This window comes from Sceloporus undulatus, chromosome 8, assembly GCF_019175285.1.
Source record: "Sceloporus undulatus isolate JIND9_A2432 ecotype Alabama chromosome 8, SceUnd_v1.1, whole genome shotgun sequence".
Taxonomy (NCBI): Eukaryota; Metazoa; Chordata; class Lepidosauria; order Squamata; family Phrynosomatidae; genus Sceloporus; species Sceloporus undulatus.
This window is the reverse complement of record NC_056529.1, coordinates 9,924,081-9,944,835: the sequence shown is the minus strand read 5'-3', so window position 1 is coordinate 9,944,835 and position 20,755 is coordinate 9,924,081. Positions and strand designations below refer to the sequence as shown.

General features: G+C 40.7%; 1 protein-coding gene across 1 annotated transcript in view; it reads right to left on the bottom strand.

The window, feature by feature from the left end:
• Positions 1-20,755, bottom strand: part of LOC121914382 (neural-cadherin-like) — a 54,021-nt gene that overhangs the window by 20,234 nt on the left and 13,032 nt on the right. The window contains exons 2-6 of the mRNA XM_042437773.1: positions 10,739-10,936; positions 8,816-9,041; positions 6,163-6,367; positions 3,503-3,614; positions 2,608-2,857 (exon numbers count right to left, since the gene is read on the bottom strand). Of these exons, the coding sequence (XP_042293707.1) occupies positions 2,608-2,857; positions 3,503-3,614; positions 6,163-6,367; positions 8,816-9,041; positions 10,739-10,936 (991 nt within the window). The remainder of the gene's footprint in view (positions 1-2,607; positions 2,858-3,502; positions 3,615-6,162; positions 6,368-8,815; positions 9,042-10,738; positions 10,937-20,755) is intronic.

Genomic DNA, 20,755 nt, shown 5'->3' with positions numbered 1-20,755 from the left:
GATTTTTTTCCTCTCTCCAACTTCAGCCATCCATGCTGCCTAAGAATCCTGCTTTCGAATGTTGGGAAAGCCTTTGGACCTGGTTTCTGACACTACAGAAGGCTGGAGAGGAAGAAGAAAATCATAATTCTGTACACCACTGGATCTTAGCCCTTGAACTTTCTATTTAAAAACTTACTTACAAGATTTATATAACACATTTCTCCCAACAATGGGATTTTTTTTTGGGGGGAGAGGCTCCCAGTGGTAACATTGCATCCACCTGTGTATTCATTTTTAAAAAGCCTCTCTTCATACAGCCAAAACAACACCACTTATAAACCAGAAGAAAATATCCATGTGTTCAAAAAACCTCTGGTATTTGCAGAGGTCTGACCTTTAGAAAAAATATCCCCCCAAAACAGCCTGCTCACTGATGTAAAAGGTAAAGGTAGTCCCTTGACATGAATGTCTAGTCGTAACCGACTGTACGGGGTGGTGCACTCGGCCCTCTCCTTTGCTGCTGCAGTAGTGTCACAACAAAGTTGGGAGGGATGTGGAAGAGCCCCATGTTGCTGCAGTGGAACCATGAGGGGTGCACTTGCCACTACTCAGCCCACAACAGGGAGAGCACCCAACCAGGTAACATCTCTTCTGGGGTGTCACCTGGTGTATGCTGCACCCTCCCCATAGTGATACCACTGGTTGACTCACTGGGATCTTGGAAAGGAGCCCATCACACTGAAATTTTTCATTGTACATCACACTTTGACAACTAATACTTAGCACTTCAAAAAGCCTGAGGGTGTTCAAAGCACTTTGCTTGCATCGTGACAGAATTACTATTTTTTTTACCCTCAAAGGCAGCCTAAACTGTGGAACGCAATCCCTTGAGAGCTATTATCAGTCTTCACTCCGCTGTTAGAAGAAGTGCCAAGACACAGGCGTTTAACTCAGCTTTAAAAACTGTTTTAGTAGGTTTCCATTTTTTAATATTTTAAATGATGTTTTAATGTTATGTTTATTTATTTTTTAGAAAGTTGCTGTCTTCATTTTTAAAAAATTAGTTACATACTATCCCGGTAGTTTTTATAATAATAAATAATAAAGTTTTTATTTTTATCCCGTTCCTTCCTACGATCAGGGCGGCTTACAACATGGGTTAAAAACAACAGTACCATAAAACAATATAAAATACAAACACATCAAAGCAGACCATACAATCAATAAAAAATAACAGGCTAAAAGCCCCATAGCCCAACCTCTTGGCCACGGAAGAGGAGGGAGGCCCACAGGATTTTAGTCGGGGAATGCCTGTTGGAACAGGAAGGTTTTCAAGTCCTTCCTGAATTGGGCCAGGGTGGTAGTCGAGCGGAGCTCAGTGGGCAGCGTATTCCAAAGGGCTGGGGCAGCAGTGGAAAATGTCCTCCGTGTGGTGGAGGCTAACCTAGCCCCAGGCACCTTCAGTAATTGCTGCCCAGACGTTCTGAGGGTGCGAGGCGGAATGTACGGGGAGAGGCGGTCCTTTAGGTATCCTGGGCCCAAGCCATTTAGGGCTTTATAGGTAATCACCAACGCCTTATATTGAGCCCGGAAGCGAATGGGCAGTCAATGGAGATCTTTCAGTACCGGTGTTATGTGGCTGGTCCTGGAAACACCAGTGACCAGCCGGGCTGCCATGTTCTGCACCATTTGCAGCTTCCGAGTTTGGTATAAGGGTTGCCCCATGTAGAGTACATTGCAGAAATCCAGTCTCGAGGTTACCAGAGCATGTACAACAGTTTCTAGGTCCCTCTGGGCCAGGTATGGGCGCAGCTGGCGAATAAGCCGAAGCTGATGACAGGTGCTCTTGACCGTCGCGTTCACCTGAGCAGTCAGATGAAGCGACGAGTCAAGAAGCACCCCCAGACTGCGCACAGAGTCCTTCACAGGGAGCGTGACCCCGTTCAGGACAGGTGGAACCACCACCATTCCTGGACCAGGGGAACCTATCACTAGTACCTCCGTTTTCTCTGGATTCAACTTGAGTCGGTTTTCCCTCATCCAGCCCATTACTGACTCTAGGCAGGCCACGAGAGGAGAGACGCCATCCCCAGTCACTGCGTCAGTCGGAGACATAGAGAAAATTATTTGGGTGTCATCAGTGTACTGATAACCCCGCGCCCCATGTCTCTGGATGATCTCTCCCAGCGGTTTCATGTAAATGTTAAATAGCATGGGAGACAGAATGGCTCCTTGAGGGACCCCAGTCTATACAAATTTTTCTCTTTTTATACATGCACACACAAACGAATACAAAATATTGTCAGAAGACAGAGAGACAGACAGACAAACACATATTATACTACAAGTAACAATGTAAGAAAAATCAGTGTTACTACACCTATGCAACAGTTAGGGAACTAAAATTGTGAGTAAATGCCTCTGCTAGGGACAAAGAAGTTTTATTACTGATGAGATATGAACAAGGAATTTACTGGTCCATTCAACTGCACTATCCGTTTCTTAACATACTGCTTTCAAGAAACACTGCCAGAATGTTTGAAAGTACACACAGAAAATGCCCCATAGCAATGCAGATGAATCAATAGTTGAAACTCTAATAAAGTGGCACAGTTATGAACTTACACTGATTGTGAGAACTTAGGCACTTCATCATTGACATTTGAGATACGGATCCTGACTGTTGCTGTCCCAGTCTTTGGTGGTTCTCCTTTATCAACGGCCATAATTACAAACTCATACAGGTGATTAGGACGTTCATAGTCCAGCTCTGTTGCTGGATAGATGGTGCCATAATTAGAAATGCTGAAATCGGGACTCAGCGTGTAATACAGCATTTCTGCATTTTCTTCAGAATCACAGTCACTGGCTGACACTGTAGGAGGGGAGAGGAAGATGAGAAGCTCTTTCAGCGCTTACTGCAAAGTTCAAAAGAATGATCAAGTGGTGGGAAAACCCACAGAAACAGGAACCACTAAAAATATAACAAAACACTGTCCTCATGACATCAAAGCAGCTTCATGCCATGTCTGTGCTATGTTTCTCCCATGAATATATGATGCTCACACATTAAAGAAACACACATCCAAATCATCCTATACAGAAACTCATATAATTTATCACGTCAATTGAAACACAAGCAGCTCAAAGATATCATCCAAGAGAAAGGAGAAAAAACATATGAAGAAACTTTACAATGACCATATTTACATGTAATGGTATATCATATATCAGAAGGAGGAGGAGCCTCCCTGCAAAAGATATCCTCCCCAACACAACATCTTTATTAAGGAATGAAACAACATGCAGGCATCTGACTAACATCTCAAGTTGTTTTGTTTTTTCCTGTTTGGTTTGTAACATCTTGCCCTCTTGTACTCTTTTTATTCTACACTTTGCTTGACCCAACAACTAACCCTCAGATACTGAAACAGTAGTCAAAATATCTGTTTTTGGATGGGCCAAGCCTCACAACATGATGTGCAATGTCTCTTTTTTATTTAAAAAAAATGTTGTTAACCTTGTAGAAGTGCTGTTGTTGCAGTCACTGTTTCAGGAACATTGTCTTTTATGTAGATTGACTGCTGGAATTCTGGGGCACAATCATTCACATCCATAATTACAACCCAAACCTAAAATGAAAAAAGAAAAGTAGCATGTTTATTAGTAGCAAAAATGAACGTTGGTACTTACTCGTGATACGAAAAGAACATCCTGCTAGGAGCTTAGGCAGGAACAAGACGGAGGCCCAGGAAGGCTAGCTCCTCCCTATATAGGGGCTGGTCTTTTGTTTATTGTCCCTGCCTACAGGAGTGAATAGGAGGAGCTAAACCCAGAATACAGGAGGTTAGGACCCTGTCTGCTGGGAAATAGATTATAGATTATTATTATTATTATCATCATCATCATCATCATCACTACTACTACTATTTGTTACAGACTGTGATTTGTATATGCCACATTTTTCTCAGTCTGGGACGCATGGAAGATTATATGGCAACCCTAATGCAAACTTATCATAGCATTTTCTTGGCAAGATTTGTTGGGCTACGGGTGTTGTCTCTGCCTTGCTCTGAGGCTGAGAGAGTGAAATTTGCTCAAGGCTACTCAGTGGATTGCCATGGCCAAGCAGGGATTCAAACATGGTTTCTATAATTGTACTTCAACGCTCAAACCACTACACCATGCTGGCTTTCATGCAAGCTTACAAAAATTAAACAAGATACACCTAAAATGTTTATACTGTAACTAGGAGGTTGTCTGCACTAGCCAAATAAGGCAGCTTTGATCCACTTTGAAGCCTAGCTCTTTAGATGACTTACAAGGCAAAACTGGTTGGAAAATGAAATGAAGCCATGCCCTGGGACTAAAAACCAGGGCAAAAAGAAGCTTGGGTACTCCAACTTAACTCAAAGGATGTGCATCATTACACTGGCATATAAACAGTCGAGTACCAATGTGGGAATGCGGCAAAACAAAATCACAAAAATACATCAAACAAAACAGATCACCAATAATGCAACAGATGTAATTGCAACATACACAAACCAGACAGTGCATTTTTTTCTTATTAGGCTACATTCTCATTTGCCACAAAACCAAAATCCTCTTTTTCCCCATTTTCCCATGGGTGCCCTTCCTTCTGCTTTCACTTCATCAAGAGATTGACCTTGGATCTCCTGCCACAAACTCACAAAGGAATGTGGGCAACACTCGTAGCAATTAACACTATTGTATGTCCCATCCTTGAGCAACTATAATACATCGTAAGTGCACAAGGCAAACCTATGGCAAACAAATCCAACTCTCTTAACTGTGGCAGGCAAGCTGAAGCACTCAGCTTCTGACAGCATTTCATCATAAATAATAAACATTAGGTGACTTCCAGGGAACCAATAGTATTAATATAAAAGAACTGCTGAGACATTTCATTTTTATTTATTAGCAGAGCAATATAGGTGCTAATAGGAGAAAAGCTGAAAATGCCTTCAAGCATTCTTCCTCCTTTCCTGAAAAAACAGGGAATGATTGCTTTGCTTGTACTCAGAGCAAGAAGGAATTATCTTTCTGGAAGGTACTGAACAGGTGGGTAGATCATAGATCACTAACATTTATATAGGCTGACTGGCTGTACAGACCAGCAATAAATGTCAGCATCGGGATGGAGTGGAGGCATGGCAACCATACGGCGCACACTCTTACTTTGCGCCAATACTGGTACCATGCCGCATGCCTGACCAGATGGCAGGCGGTGTCACACAGCTTCTTTGGCGCAGTGTTTAGTTGCGCTGAGCCAAAGAATTAGCGAAAAGCTGCCGCCATGGCAGCAAGAGCAGCTTTTTGCCATTCTAAAAGGGAGTGGCAAAGCACAAGATCGGGGCCACGGCGTGTGGTTGCCGCAGCCCCAATCCAGCACTGAAAGGGGCAGTGCAGAGCCACTCCTTTGGGGTGATCTGTAGAGCCCCTCTGAGTTGGTATAAAACTTTCTTAGGCTCCTTGCTAGTGTAGCTAGCATTCAATATGGAAGGAACTAGTGTAACATCAGGAAAAAATTTATTAGTACACTCTAAGGTGAGACTAGTAGCAACCCACCAGAGAGCATTTTCATCAGTTGCACCAATGTACTGGAATAAACTTCCAGAAGAACTTCGGATGACCTCCACATTGGATGCCTTCAAAAAGGCTTTAAAGACCCATCTCTTCCGACTAGCATTCCCTTCAGACTCCTTATAGAGACCGTCTCCCCTGACATAAATGGTTAATTACAATTGATAGATTCCATGTTTGTTTTATTGATGTTCAGTTTTTACTGGTTTTTATTGATACATATATTGAGATGTTGTTTTTATGATGTGAAAGTTTTAAATGATTCTGTGAATCGCTTTGATCGTCTCAGAAGAGCGGTATATAAATAAAAAGCATATTAGTGTGTGTGTGTGTGTGTGTGTGTGTGTGTGTATACAGTATATGATTCTATGAATATATATATATATATATATATATATATATATATATATATATATAATTTTTTTACAGGCTTTGTTTCTGTGTCCCCCAAAGCCCACTATGTCTCCCTCAATCATTTAGGCACAGAGTCTTTTACCAACTGCATGTGACTCCACTGAATGCTGTATATACAAATGGAGGGATGAAAGTGCATAGTTAATAAGGAGCACTCACCTCAACTGTACTGCTCAGCTGCCCTGGGTTTTCTTTTGCTTGTACCACAAGGAGGTACTGGTGTTGATCACTCTCATAATCCATATTTCGACTGAGGTACACATCACCTGTTACTTCATTAATGCCAAACAGCCCCTTTGGATTAGTTATAAGGCTATAACTCAGTGACTTGTTTTGATGGGACAAAGCAGATACCGTCAAAAACCTAGAATAAAAATTGTCAAGAATAATTTTAGCCAATTCCCAACATATCATATCCTAGTGCGACTAAGAAATGGATAAATCTCCTATAAAGATTAGGAGGCAGTTTGAACTGCAGAATGCATTTTTGTTGTTGGTATCCACCCACATGTTTAAACTATCTAAAACCTTTACTAACATTTAATGCTATCCAACCGTTGTTAAAATACTGAGTTTAATTTATCAATCTAATTTATGTTTAACTACACAGATGTACATACACCTTGAGAGACAGAAATTTGCAGACAAGAGTATGTTTTAAATATGTTTGTAAGTGTTTTAAACTGTTTTTAAAGTAATATTGTTATTTAATTCTTTTTATTTTGGAAGCTAATGTTTTAGCTTAATCTTTTTAATTAAGCTAAGAGTAAGCCATCTTGAATCCAATCATGGAAGAAAGGTAGAATATAAATTCATTAAATAGAATAAAAATAAGAGTGTCATTAATTTTCATTGGCTAGGGTTATCAGAAACCCGGGAAAAGCTAATCCCTATCTCAAATTATATGTTATAAAACAAGAGAAGAATTCTGTGTAACCCGGGGGCCAAAATGGCATATAAACAAAATAAACATCATGATGATGATGGTGATGATGATGCAGATCATAAAATTATGTTTTGCCACTAATAACTATTTCTAACAGGCATACAAAAATGTCTGAAGTATGTAGGATACAGGCCTCCTCAGTAGGGTCAAAATCAATTCTGGATCAGTCCAGTAGCGCCTGATTTCATGATATAATATGTCCAAAATTCATAAATTCCCTGATGAGCTTCAGGTATGAAACCACAGGTCCAGTTAGGACTGTGTCTTCTTATACTACACATCATATTGTCTTGGTGGTTTGATAATTAGAAGTGATTTATGTCCTACCTTCATACTGACCAGATTTGAGCCATAAGAAGGTATATATTTTTTTGCTTTCAAAGGAATAGTTAGAAAACCTACTGTTCTTCGAATGCATAGGCAGTAAATCGGATAGTAAACCATTTAGGTTTAATCTGATTGCACATGCACTAAATTATGACAGATTGTCAGATCAGCTCCAAAGTTCAGTAAAGTCTAATAGACTTTAATGGGTCAAGCCCAACATCTGGAAAAATTATAATACTGCTTATCCTGAAAAAGAGGATGAGTTGCTCTACTTGTATATCACCTCACATACTTGTTAAGTATCATCCATTCATATTTCTCAATGGAAAAGCTACAAACTCCATAGAACCAGCTCGCACCCAAAAGATAGCAGTCGTTTGAAAGCCAATGGTATCTGAGAAAAGATTTGGGAGATCAATATAGCAAAAGTGACTAATCTGGGGGACAAGAAGAGCATTCAATGTGAGGGAACATTAACTTTCATTTAGCTCAGGCCCTCTTTTCCCTCCGCAAAAAGTAACCTGAACCTTAGCTTTGCAAAAGGCCTAATTGTAGAGCCTTCTGGGTGGACCCCTGTTAAATCAGTGCATTTTCACTGACATAACAGCATTGGATATGTCCATCAGTGCTGCTACTTAGTGCCAGAATGCCCTGTTAAGTGGCACTGTAGAAAATTAGAATGGCAGCTGCCAGACACTCAGCACTTAAAATGGGGGTAAATGCAGGCATCCATGTAAAGACTATGGGGTCCAGCAATGTCAAGGGTACTAAATATCAATGTCAATGCTATATACTACACTTTCTCTCCCTCTATGAATGAGTATTTTTTTTCACTCATGGCTCACCCTCTACTACAGCAGTCCAAATTCTGGTAATACAGGCATACCTCACTTAACAAAGCCTCTTATAATTATCCATTTGACAAAGTCTGTTTACATCCAGACCCACATTTTCTCCTTGCTCTCTTTGTAGCTGGATTTTTCCTAGCAACTTCAGCACTGATAGGAGGCTGGTGAAATACAGACTTTGATTGTTTACTGTCTGTAGTAAGCAACACAATTAAGCTTGAGCTGGGAAAGAATGGGATTCTACTCTAGCTGATCCTACTACAGCTGTGTGTGTTTGCCCACAAGAGGCAAGGTAAACAGCCTCTGACACAAGAATCACTTACTAACCATGCATGGACAACACAACAGAGATAAAAGAGGAGAGCAGATATGCCTGCTTCATCAGATATCTGTAGCATATTAAAAAAAACAAAACCATAGATCTGTAACTCTGGGCCACTAAAGTGAAAATAAGAAAAGTGGAGTCCGGGGAAAGAAGTGCACACACCTATCCCTATTATGTCTCTATTCTGGTATTTCACTGTCTGTTACCAAACATTCAGTTAAAGAAATAATGCTCAGTAACACATCTAATTGTTAACTGAGCCATAACTGTACATGAATTTACCTATTTTGAGTCATAAACCTCAGGGCATGCAGCTGTAGAATTCAACTCTTCAATTAAATAATGAAACCTCCTGCTAGTACTCACGATTCTTCTGGTGGAGTATTTTCAGGAATGTAAACAGCATACGATGTGTTGTGAAACTGTGGGGCTCGACGGCCAGCAACCACAGAAACATAGGCAGGAGAGCCTTGGAGACCAGGTTTGTCAGCTGCTAGCACAGTCAGTAAATATTCCCTCTCCTTTACCAATGGCAAACCTGTTGTTTTGATCCAACCACTGTCCTTTTCAACCTCAAATCTATCTTCTCCACCTACATAGAAGCAAATAGAAAAATGGCAGCTGTGATCAGGAACAATGAATGAAACAGGCAGCTTCTTTTAACATGAGCCATTTTCATACTGTCTGTTTCATTTCAAGCAGTCCCTACCCATTCCCTATCTACGTTTGTTTATTCATTTAGGGACCAACCTGTATAACTGTATGACTATGAATTATGATTTTGAAAGGAAATTCCCAATGGGAGGCAGATGCTACTCCATGAAGTGGCGGAATTCCTTGTGACATTTCCTTGCAATGTTTAAGAGTATCAGTGGAGATGTCCTGGTAAACCTGCACTTCAGTATCTCCATACTGTAGATTGGTTAGAACCTTTCATAAAAGTTATGGCACTGTGTGTCCTTAGCATCTGGATTTTACAGGGATACCATGCAACTCTTACAATCACATTATTATTATTATTATTATTATTATTATTATTATTATTATTATTAAGCTTTATTTATAATAGTGCTGTAGATTTGCACATCACTGTACATACAAACAATAAAACAGATACAAGTAAACCTGCCCATGGCGTACAATCTAATCCCATATTCTGTCTGATGTCCGCATGTTGACTCGCTTACTTCAAGACCTGTATGCACATTCCAGTTCATCTTCAGTTAGTCCCAAGTCTGGGCAGAGTTGAGCGAGCTAAGTTCTAATGAATTTGGCCATAGTACCATTATTCTCTTTGCCTTCAGAGATTCCGCAAAAGTGCAGGTTAAGCTGTGAAAGTCTGTTTTCCTGGTCTTCAAGCTTACTCATAAGGAGATCCGTATGGGTATGGAGTTGGCTGAGGAAATGCTTGCTTCTAACCAAGGTTTAATGCTTCCAATGCATTTAAGAAATGCTAGCTGTACGTTTGTTAAATTTAAGGTCTCAAGTGTCATTCATTTCTTTCTTAAAGTCTGCCCTCTGCGCCTTAAAATGTTCTCGCAAATGGTCATCCATTTTGGGATCTATCTTGCTCACTGCAACCTTGATGTTTTTTGCACTGCCGGGTGCCATATTATCTTCCTCCACTTGCAACAATGACTCTGGTCAAAGGGCTCTTTAAGCATAGAGGAACTAGTTAACACACAGCTCATACTTCCAAATAGCAGCAGAGACATTCCCCAGACAGTGGAAAAAGTTGTGAAAAGACACTGGGTGCTTCCTGGAGCATGAGAACATGCCAAGTGACTCTCCTATTTGTATTCAGGTTGACTGTCAATCAAAAGTTACTCTCTTTCATGCAGGCTGATTCCCATGAACTCGTACTGACCTGATCCCCATGAGCTCATACTGCTACGATCAATAAAGTGGTCCCTCAGGCAAACAACAAGTTCTGGAGTATATGGACCTCTCTCAGGAGAACTCCCTTGATCTACAATATTGTTTATTTATAAGTAGGTGCCTTCCTTGGTTGGTTCAGAGTCTACCCACCATACCTAAAGGGAACTTACTAGAGTTCTAGGATTCCAGATTTTGCCCAACAACGCCAGGACTGAACCTGATACATGAAAATCAAGCATCCTCTTCATAGACCTTTGTTCCTTCCTACAGTTAATTTGACAAGATTTTGTTCAGAATTATGTTTTACCAGTAAGCACAAACATCCAAATACAGAGTGAGGCAAGAGGGGAAAATGAAATACATATACATAGATGTGTATGTGCTATGTCAGCTATTATGAGCTGTATTTACCTTCCACAAGAAAATATTCAACAGCCCCATTTTCGTCTTCATCTTGATCCTCAGCCAAGAGCTTGTATACTTTGGTGCCTGCCGAGGCTTTTGGTGAAACTGTGGCTAAGTAAGGAAAAGGTTTCATGACCCATTCCGGGACGTTGTCATTGACATCTGTCACTGTAAGTTCTAAGTTTATGAAGTACCAGTTCTTTCCTGTAGATTAATAAGGGAAAAGAAAAAGGAATGCTTAGTGCTAACAAACAGCCCTTCTGGAACAATAACAACAACAACAAGCAGCAAAATAAAAATCCAGAGGTTATTGTTTCATTTTAGATATCCTTGTATATTTAGTTATCCTGGTACATTTTGGTTATCCTGGTGTCGGGCTACAATCCTTTCAAGTTTCTACTACATGGGCTTCCATTTTGCATTCCTAAAGGATGGGACTGTGTGTGTGTGTGTGTGTGTGTGAGAGAGAGAGAGAGAGAGAGAGAGAGAGAGAGAGGAGGGGGGTGTACAAAGCCTGCCCCATGCCTGCCTGCCTGCCTTGGGGCTTTCTTTGCATCACCACTACCCACACACACCATCCTCTCCAATACACAGCATTTGACAGGGAAAGTGAGTGTGTGCAAGGGGAGAACTGTTTATATGCGAAGGCAAACCAGTCCTTTGTAAAGTGGAATGGGGCAGCTTGAGATGGCAGCTTTGGGTGGAGGGCAGATTTGTGTGATTTGCTCTGGGGAGATGGGCAGCTGGAACTGAAACAAGCTCTTATTAGCGCTTTCATCCTCACTACACTCCTCTCATCTCTGTCCTTCCATTTTTCTTAAATGTTATGTGCCTTCAAGTTGTTTCCAACTTATGGGAACCCTAAGGTAACCTATCATGCAGTTTTCATGCTGTATATTTCTGTAAAGGGGGAGAAAATCTCTTTCCACCCATCTACAAGCCTAGATCTTCCGCACCAGACACTGGCGGGATCACCGGGGGGGCCACAGTGATGTCCTAAAGGGGGGGGAGGGGGTTGAACCCTTCCTCTATAATCTCAATAGCACAACATCAAAAACTTGTGACAACACACTTGCCAGGCGAGGATATCACCTCCCACCAATCTGTCCCTCCCTCCCCTACAACCACTCCACCCACTGATTCCACCACCCCGATCCCAATTCAGGGCACACATTAAAAAAAAACAGCTTTTCCAAGAAAGTGTATAGTAAAAAGTTTAAACAGAACAAAACCTCAGGCTTTCACTTCACATCTAGAGGAATGACATGTTTTCCAATAGGACTGGGATCGAGGTAAGTACAAATTATTTTAAAGATGTGGATTCAGCAAATGAGAAACCTTCCTACTGCTGATAAAAATCACCTGAGAAATCAAAAATTATTGCACCCAAAATCCGCGCCAGATTACAGGAGGGTCGTAACTATCAGTGGTGGATCTTATCGCATTGCCCTATGCCCGGGCAGTAGACAGCCCATATCTAATCCAGGCTTCTTCTGCAGCTTTTCAGCATGGATTTTGGGTGCAATAATACTGGTCAGCAGCAGCTTCTGGTGACAGCAAGTGATACCTCATTCCCACCACTCTCCATCTTAGACCACAAACCACTGGTGTCTGGGTCATGTCAGTGCAAGTGCCATGCTTCCAAGGTAGTTACTATACTGCTGTAAAAGTGGCCACCACGGCTGTGAAGGGTTGATGAACACAGTAATGTTACAGCTTTCACAAGAAAGCCCTAGCACACAGAAGTAATTTTCTACCAGCTCTCAAAGAGGCTGCGATGTTTAAATCAATGCTCACTTTAACACAGAATTGCTAAAATGGTCTTAGCACCTGGGACCATCTTCCATTTGCCATTGTAAGAAAGGTTCAAAATTGCTGCTGCATTCTAGATTTTAACCATCTGTGATTACTAACATACTACTGTATAAAGAAACAGCACTATCGGTGCACTTAAAAGAACCCTCCATTAACTGAACAATCAAGCACACGGAGCATTCTAAATATAACCCTTTGTTACAAACACTTATCTGATAAACAGTATAATCTTCTTGGGGAACTATAATATCCCTGACGCACCTTCTAGGGCATGCCATATAGCTGTAGAGATTTGTTTTCCATCTCCATTAGTTCCTTTATTTTGGGGAGGTGGAAAGAGATTTCTTGGGCTTTCCTGCTAACTTTGCACAGTTGTTATCTATTAACCCTTTGTTGATCCATCAGATAGAACAAGTCATATGAAAAGGGTTTTATTGGGACATCTCACGGCATGGTAGGAAGTTTAGCTTGTACAGTACTACCATAATCTGCCATCTATTTACAACCAGTAAGTGGATTCTTGCAAAGAAAATTCCCTGGTGCAGCGATTAACTATTCCAAGTTTAAGTTTCTTAGTATAGACTCCAAAGTCTTAACCTTTTACAACCCTTAAGTACTTTCTGTCCTTCCTAAAAATAAGTGCCACTCCACTGGCGCTCACAGAACAAAAGCCGTCATGACTTTTTGCATTCACAACACACCAAGATCAAATTAATCACACAAGCGTGGGACTTAAAGTCTGCATAACTGAGGACCACATCTCATTCCCTGTTATTTTTTTTTTCATAAATCCCTGATTGTCAAGTCAAACAGATGAATTTTCTCCCAATCTGGATGAATGAAAGGTTGAGAATACACTGAAATAAAGAATATAAAACTTTGCATTTCTTTAATTCTATGCCTGTAATAATAAGAGTGTTCCATTCTCTTGTTAAAAGGACCCTCACACTATAGGGAGAGAAGGACGCCTAGGTAAAACAATGGGGTACCAAACCTGCATAGAAGGAGCCCTGTTTCCCTCAAATTCCATCCCTAAAAAAGAAGAGAAATCCCAGAGAGGATGCCTGTTATTAAGTTGAGGCAAGAAAAGATAAAATGAGTGGAGAAAGGATAAAATCAAGGGGGGGGGGAGGCAAAATGAAAAGCAAACTAGGCAGCTGAAAAAGTGGGATGACACAGGATTAATTGGGATTGTTCCATGTCAAATCAAGACAATTGGAGGGTAGGTAAGAAAAAACATTTTTGACTTTGTCCTGTACCATGACTGCAGTTTAGGATTTAACAGCGACCAGACAAGACTGTATGTTTTCTACACCAAGACCTACAAATATAACCAGACAAGTTGTGGAAACAAGTCTTTCAGTGTCTGGTGAAGCATAAGTTGACAAGGGCTTGCCAGAGGACTGAGAATGCAATGCAGAGACAAACTGACATGGGAAATAACATGCACTGTCTGTATATAAAGCAGGACAGTGTGCTAAGGAATGTCCAAGTCACACTTACACCAACAATCCACTTCATACAATTCACACCAGCAGCTGTTTCAAAAAGTGCTCCCTTATGGCCATTAATTTCCAGGCTCCAATTTAGATATTTTTGTTTTGAACATACAAAAAACTGGTGGCATAATTCTGTAAGGCATATTGTTTGTATGTAAAACTGATATTGCAAGACTTATGATGACTGGTAAGGAATAGTGATCATGAACAAATTGGCAAACAATTTCCAAAACACTGTCTCCCAGCTTGGGAGGGGAAAAGCAGGAGATAAAGAAAGTAAATGGATAAATAAATTTACTTATTCGGAATAAATAAATTAAACATTTATCTTTTTTTCTCCACAATGTTCAACGCTGAATGGGAGAACACATGTTCTAGCTGTATTTCCAACTGTGCAACATGAGAATATATTACTTGCCTAATCTACCCTTTGATTTGAGAAGAATTTAGTCAAAACAATCCGTGATTAATTCCTGGATTTTGTAACCTTGCTTTCCTCTCCTTCTATATTCACTCTGCTTTCCTTTTACTGGTGGTGGTTGCAAAGGAATGCGTCTGGCAGTGCTTTTTGCACACATGGGCTCTGAAGCAAACCTTGCTGCATTTTCTTGTATATCAACTTGCATATCTTGTATTTCATCAACATACTTCAGTATGTAAGAATGATTCCTTTTGGCTATCCAGTTGAGGTAGGTCAGACAGAACCTGTTAGAAATGTATTTGGATACATTGTTTTCCAATGGCTTTTAAAGAGGTCATCCCTAGACCGAAATGGATCATCTCTCAGTGGAGACACCAAACAATAATGAACAGCAAAGATCAAGCCTCACCAAAATGTCATATCGAAAGAAATGTCATTGTTGTGTACTTTTTTTTATTCTTGAAAGCATCATTTTTATTCCTAGTCTGAAGGAGCTCTAGGCACACAAAGACCACTAAGATATGTTGACAGAAAACTTGAAAGAAGGGTGTGCGTGAAAAATTTAAAAACAGACTTTTGACTTTTAATCTCCGCTGCTGCCAAAGGACAAAGGTTTCTCATCTATTATTTTATTTTCTTTACTGGCAACGAACAGCATGCTTACTATAAAACTAGGGACTTGGCATGAAAAATATATGTTTTGATTCACAAAAACAGCTAGGAAGCCTATAATTATTATTGACAGCCGAACTTTCATGTCCAAACTAATTTCTCATGGTGCTGGATTCTATCAGATACATGCATGAGTAGATTCTACATAACGTATATATCGACTATAAAGTCAACCTCATGTATAAATTGAGGGCAGATTTTGGGGCCAAAATTAAAGGTTTTGATGTGACTCGTGGATAAGTCAATGGGAAAACGTAGGGGCATGTAACAGAGGATCAGAAGGATGAAGCAAAGGAAAACACTGCCAAAAAACAAAATCCCAGCAGGCATAACTGTTTGTGCTCTCACTAAAGGTTGGATGGATGAGAGAGTAGAGGGGGATCAGAGCTTCCAGGTGAGACTGCACTCTTGCCTTTTTACCAGGGGAAGGTTCCTTTTTGAAATAAGAAAAACACCCTACTTATATTGACTTATACGTGAATGTATACTGTAGTCTGGGTTTTCTTCACTACTCAAAACAGAACTTTAGACTGGAACTAGACACTAGGACTACTGCCAAAATCACGTTCTGCATCAGGTTCTCTCCCTCTCATTCACAGTGTTTAAAAATATAAATGAATAACAACAACAACAAAAAACCACCATACAAGTTTCCCACTTCCAGCAAACCAATAAAGTGGGACTTTACAGGAGAATGTCTAAAGCTTGGAAACAACTGACTACTTGTAGTCAGTCCTTTCTCTGTAATAACTAAGGTATAACTATATGACATTTTATTTGTAAGTCAGTGAGAACTGAAATTTTGTGGTATGCAAAGGGATCCTGTATCACTTTTTAGATTAACCGAAAGAAATTTGTAGCATAAGCTTTCACACATAGTCCAAGTCCACTTCATTTTCATTGCTCTTAAAGTTACAGGGTATGACCTCACTAATGTTGGATGTAAATAATGACATGGTTCAAATGTTTAATTAATTATTAAATATGGCTAAAACATTTATATCCCAACCTATGCCCCAAAATTTCAGGACTTCTTGTTGTTAACTGCCCTCAAACCAAGCCCAACTCATGGCAACCCTATGGATGAGACATCTCCAAGCCCCCCTGTCCTCCACTGCTCCAAATAGGTTCTGCATCTTCATGCCTATGCCTTCCCTGATGGAGCCCAGCCATCTAGTGTATGGTCTTCCTCTCTTTCTACTACCTTCTACTTTTCCTAGTATTATTGTCTTTTCTAATAAGCCATGCCTTCTCATGATGTACCTAAATTCTTAGGCGGTTTACAGACCACCCCTTTGGGGTGGCCTGTACCCGCCCCTTTCCCCACCGGATCGGGGCCTCAGCTGCCACAGCGGCAGCCTCTAAGGCCCCAATCTGTCGCTTTCCAGGCCGCTTCCCCGCGGCCTGGAAAGGGGTGTCCTTGGGGCTTCATGCCCCAAGGACACCCGATGGCAGCGGGGACAAAAAGAAAGGGGCCACTTGGCCCTTTCTGCTTTGCGTCGCTGGTGCAGCCATCTAAAGGAGCTCCTTCCGGAGCCACAAAAAGGGAGCCTCAGGCGCGCTCGCATGGCGCCAACATGTCACTTCCACGCCACTCCATTTGGAGGTGGCGCGGTCGTGACATCCCAATGGCGGCGCCCATGTAGAATGGGTGCCGCCATTTTGTACGTACTAGGTATGTACTAGGGTTAGGGCATCCGGAAGGGACGCCCTTTCTAACCCTAGTACCTACCTAGTACGTACTTTGCGCGCATCTGGAACACGCCTTAGTTTCATCATCTTGGCTTCCCGGGACAGTTCAGGCTTCATTTGTTCTAGGTCCCATTTGTCTGTCATTTTGGCTGACCATGATATCCTAGCACTGTTCTCCAGCACCACAGCACAAATGAGTTCATTTTCCTCCTATCCATTTTCTTCACTGTTCAGCTCTCACATTCGTACATGGTGATGGGGAATACAATGGCTTGGATGATGGTGTAGTGCTCGGTTGTGTATTTTACAATTTAGGATCTTGCCTAGTTCTTTCACAGCTGCCATTCCCATTCCTAGTCTTCTTCTGGTTTCTAGATTACAGTCCCTGTTCTGATCAATATTTAATCCAAGGTACAAGAATTATTTGACTATTTTGACTTCCTCATTATCTAGGTTGAATTTATGTAGATCCTCCATAGTCATTATTTTTGTTTTCTTTACATTCAAAAGTAAATCTGCCTTCGCACTTTCTTCTTTAACTTTCATTAGTAATTGTTCCAATTCTCTGATATCTTCCTCTAGGAATATAGTGTCATCTGCATATCTTAGATTGTTAATGTTTCTTCCTCCTATCTTCACTACTTTTTTGAGTATAAACTTGATCTTTGTATGATATTTTCTGTGTACAAGCTGAACATATACAGTGAGTGTATCATAAAATCCAAACAATATGAATGGTTTTAAAAGGCTAAAAATATATTAAACCATTTAACATTCAAGACCATTTTAAAGCAAGTTTTAAAAGTTTAAAGCAATTTCAAAGCAATACAATTAGGCACCAAACCTTCATTTAACAGTGATGCTAATATCTGGCACCAGAATGATAACACCAGAATGGTAAAATATCACCAGAAGGTTACCAGAATGACAACAGTGTTAGCACCCATCAGATTTTTAAGGGAAAGTTTGTGTAGTTGGTTCTTGGTTCACAGTAATTCTTGCTCCATGGGCACTGAGGCAACTATAAAATGGATGGGAATCAGCGTGATATATTGGTTTAAGTGCTGCACAAGGGACTTCATTAGCCACTGAAACCCACTGGGTGACCTTTTGTAAGCCACACTCTCGCAGCATCAGAGGAAGGCAATGGGAAACCTCACAGAACAAAACTTGCTAAGAAAAACACATGATAGGGTCATCTCAGTGTTGTCATAATTTAGAAACACCTTGGAGGTACACAGCAACAACATGAAAGGAGACAGTATTTTGTATGGCAGCTTGTAGCACTTCAAATGTGCTTTCTTTTTAAGAACAACTTAAAGTCACATTATGAAAATGTAGAGAGTTACTTTGAATCTTGCAAATACAACTATGACTATTTGAGGTGCTTTGAAACTGTAACTATAGGTAATTTCATTTTAAAGTAAGCTTCAGTTCTGTTGGTGATAGTGCATCCATGTATTTTGGTGCAGAAGTCCTTGTCCACAGGAAGGCAGCAGTGAGGGGTCCAAAGATTAAAGTCTCATGAGGAAAGGGTAGAAGAAATTGGTATGTTTAGCATAGAGAAGTGAAGGTTAAACAGGAGATATGAGTGATCAAAGATAACAGTGCTTATCTGAGATAGCATTCCCAACTGGGGATGTGAACGGGATAAGAGATTCATTTTGTGGTCCCCTTGCTATACAAAGGGATGGTGAGAGATGGGCTCAACGCAAAGAGAAGAGCCTTAGAAGAAAACATTATCAGGAAAAACCATCAACAGTGGAGCAGAAGCCCACCTTCTTGTAGCAGGAATAACCTGTAGCAGAAAAGAACACTAATCAGTATAATAACATGAGGCCAATGGGGAGGGAAGGGGTGACACTTGGATACAAGAATCTGTCCTTCACAGATGGCTTGAACCACTTTGCATCTGACACAAAGGCAACATTTTCTAAACCTGTTAAATCAACACATTTTGGTAAAACACACACACACACAAACTATAAATATTCCAAGTAATGAATACTGGTTAACATATCATATGTTCTAAGGGCCACTCCCTTATAAAACCCATTAATTCTTTGGGATACAATCCCAAGTAAGCATGTACAAAATAGTAGTCTAAATCTTTACTGGAAACAAGTTATACTTAACAGGTTGTTTTTTCAAAACTCCAACAGTGTAGGATTTGCCTCTAGACTTGTCATATTTCCATGTCAAATCATTAAAAGCATTGTCCATCTACAACATTCAACATATTTGCGGGCTTCTGATTTCATTAGGCTTGTTCCAGTTTCATTTTCTCAGCAATGAATTGCAATGAATATTTCAGATTGAGTTTCATAAATCAGAAATACTCAAGTCATTATCAATATAACATTCTGTGTATCATTATAAAGGGGGGTGGAATGACAGTCTCAGTGATTTAAAAGGAGGGAAAAACTGACAAGACTGGGCATCTTACTCGGGTGAACATGTCTCCACAATTAGAGTCTATATTCTGTATTCTTTTATTTTAGTGAGGGAAGAGGTATTGTATTACTATGATTAAACAATAATGTCTGAGAAGTCAGGTTGGGCTTGGCGTTTTTAGGTCATTTTAATGTATAATGCGTGTGTTTTAATGCCATAGGACAATAAAAATCTTGGAAATCTTCAAACCAACAATGTCAGACAAACCTAAAATGTACAGCCCATCAATAAATAAAGATAAAAATTCTGATCTGGATTGTTTGGCAGATGCAATTTACAATTGTTTAAAAGTTCCATCAATGTCTGTTAAGTTGCAGCATATGCTTTCACAGTTCTGGTCTACTTCCTCAGATATATGGATCTGAGGAAGTAGACCACGGGCCTTATTGCCCTGGTCCTTTATATCACGTTAATCTATTCCAGTCATTTGTGGTAGGATTGCTGCTTGTAGATTAACTTGCCACCTTTCTGCAGTAATCTCACCAACAGCATATTCCACAAATGGATTTCTCTTCTATAGTGCCAACATCATAACCTCCTTCCCTATCCTACCTCTCATTGTCATAATATTGGCTTGCCATGACACAGAGATCCAGAAACTGGATACCCTTCCATCTATTCAATATACCAGTCCTCTGACTCACCTGCCATTGAGAATCTGAGGTGTGACAATTGTGAAATCCATGCCAGCACACAACCACTATATGGTTCCTTGCCATCTACAGGTACAGGGGTTACTAAAGATCCCTTGGCCGGCCGTACCTCATTTGCCTACATCCCCAAGGTTACTTATGGGGATTCCATCAACTGTGAAAGAGGCTCACAAGCCCTGCTTCCTCTCAGAGTTGGAGCTTGTCCATGCCATACCACCAACACTGTGATAATATAAAACAAACATGATCTACTCCATCAACGTATGACACATACAGCATCAACATATCCCCATAAAAAAGGGAGGGTGGGAATTCAGTCAGAGCCCAAAAGCTGGACAAGCTCCAAAATTTTTACCCACCCTAGCTAGTCCACAGTGAATTCCTCTCTTTCAAGGTCTAGTCTAGGGAAGATTCTGTCACCCTTGAGCATTGACTGGCCAATCCCTCAGATGCCTGTGAAAAGCCATGAGGACTCTAGAGAGGAAGAGCCAAAGGAATCATTCCTCACTATTGGTGATGTAGGAGCTGCAATTGAACTATGTCTAGAGTCATGATTTCCACCTCTAGCTGAGGACATGGAAAATCCAGGTTTACACCCCCACTGAGCCCAACTCACTAGGGCAGTGATGGCAAACCTATGGCACACGTGCCAGAGGTGGCACTCAGAGCCCTCTCGGTAGGCACATGTGCCATCATCCCAGCACAGAGTTTGCCAGAGTTTGTTACTAGAAAGCCAGAGGGACATGGCACTTTGCAATAAATAAATGGGTTTTGGGTACAATTCGGGCACTCAGCCTTGAAAACGTTCACCATCACT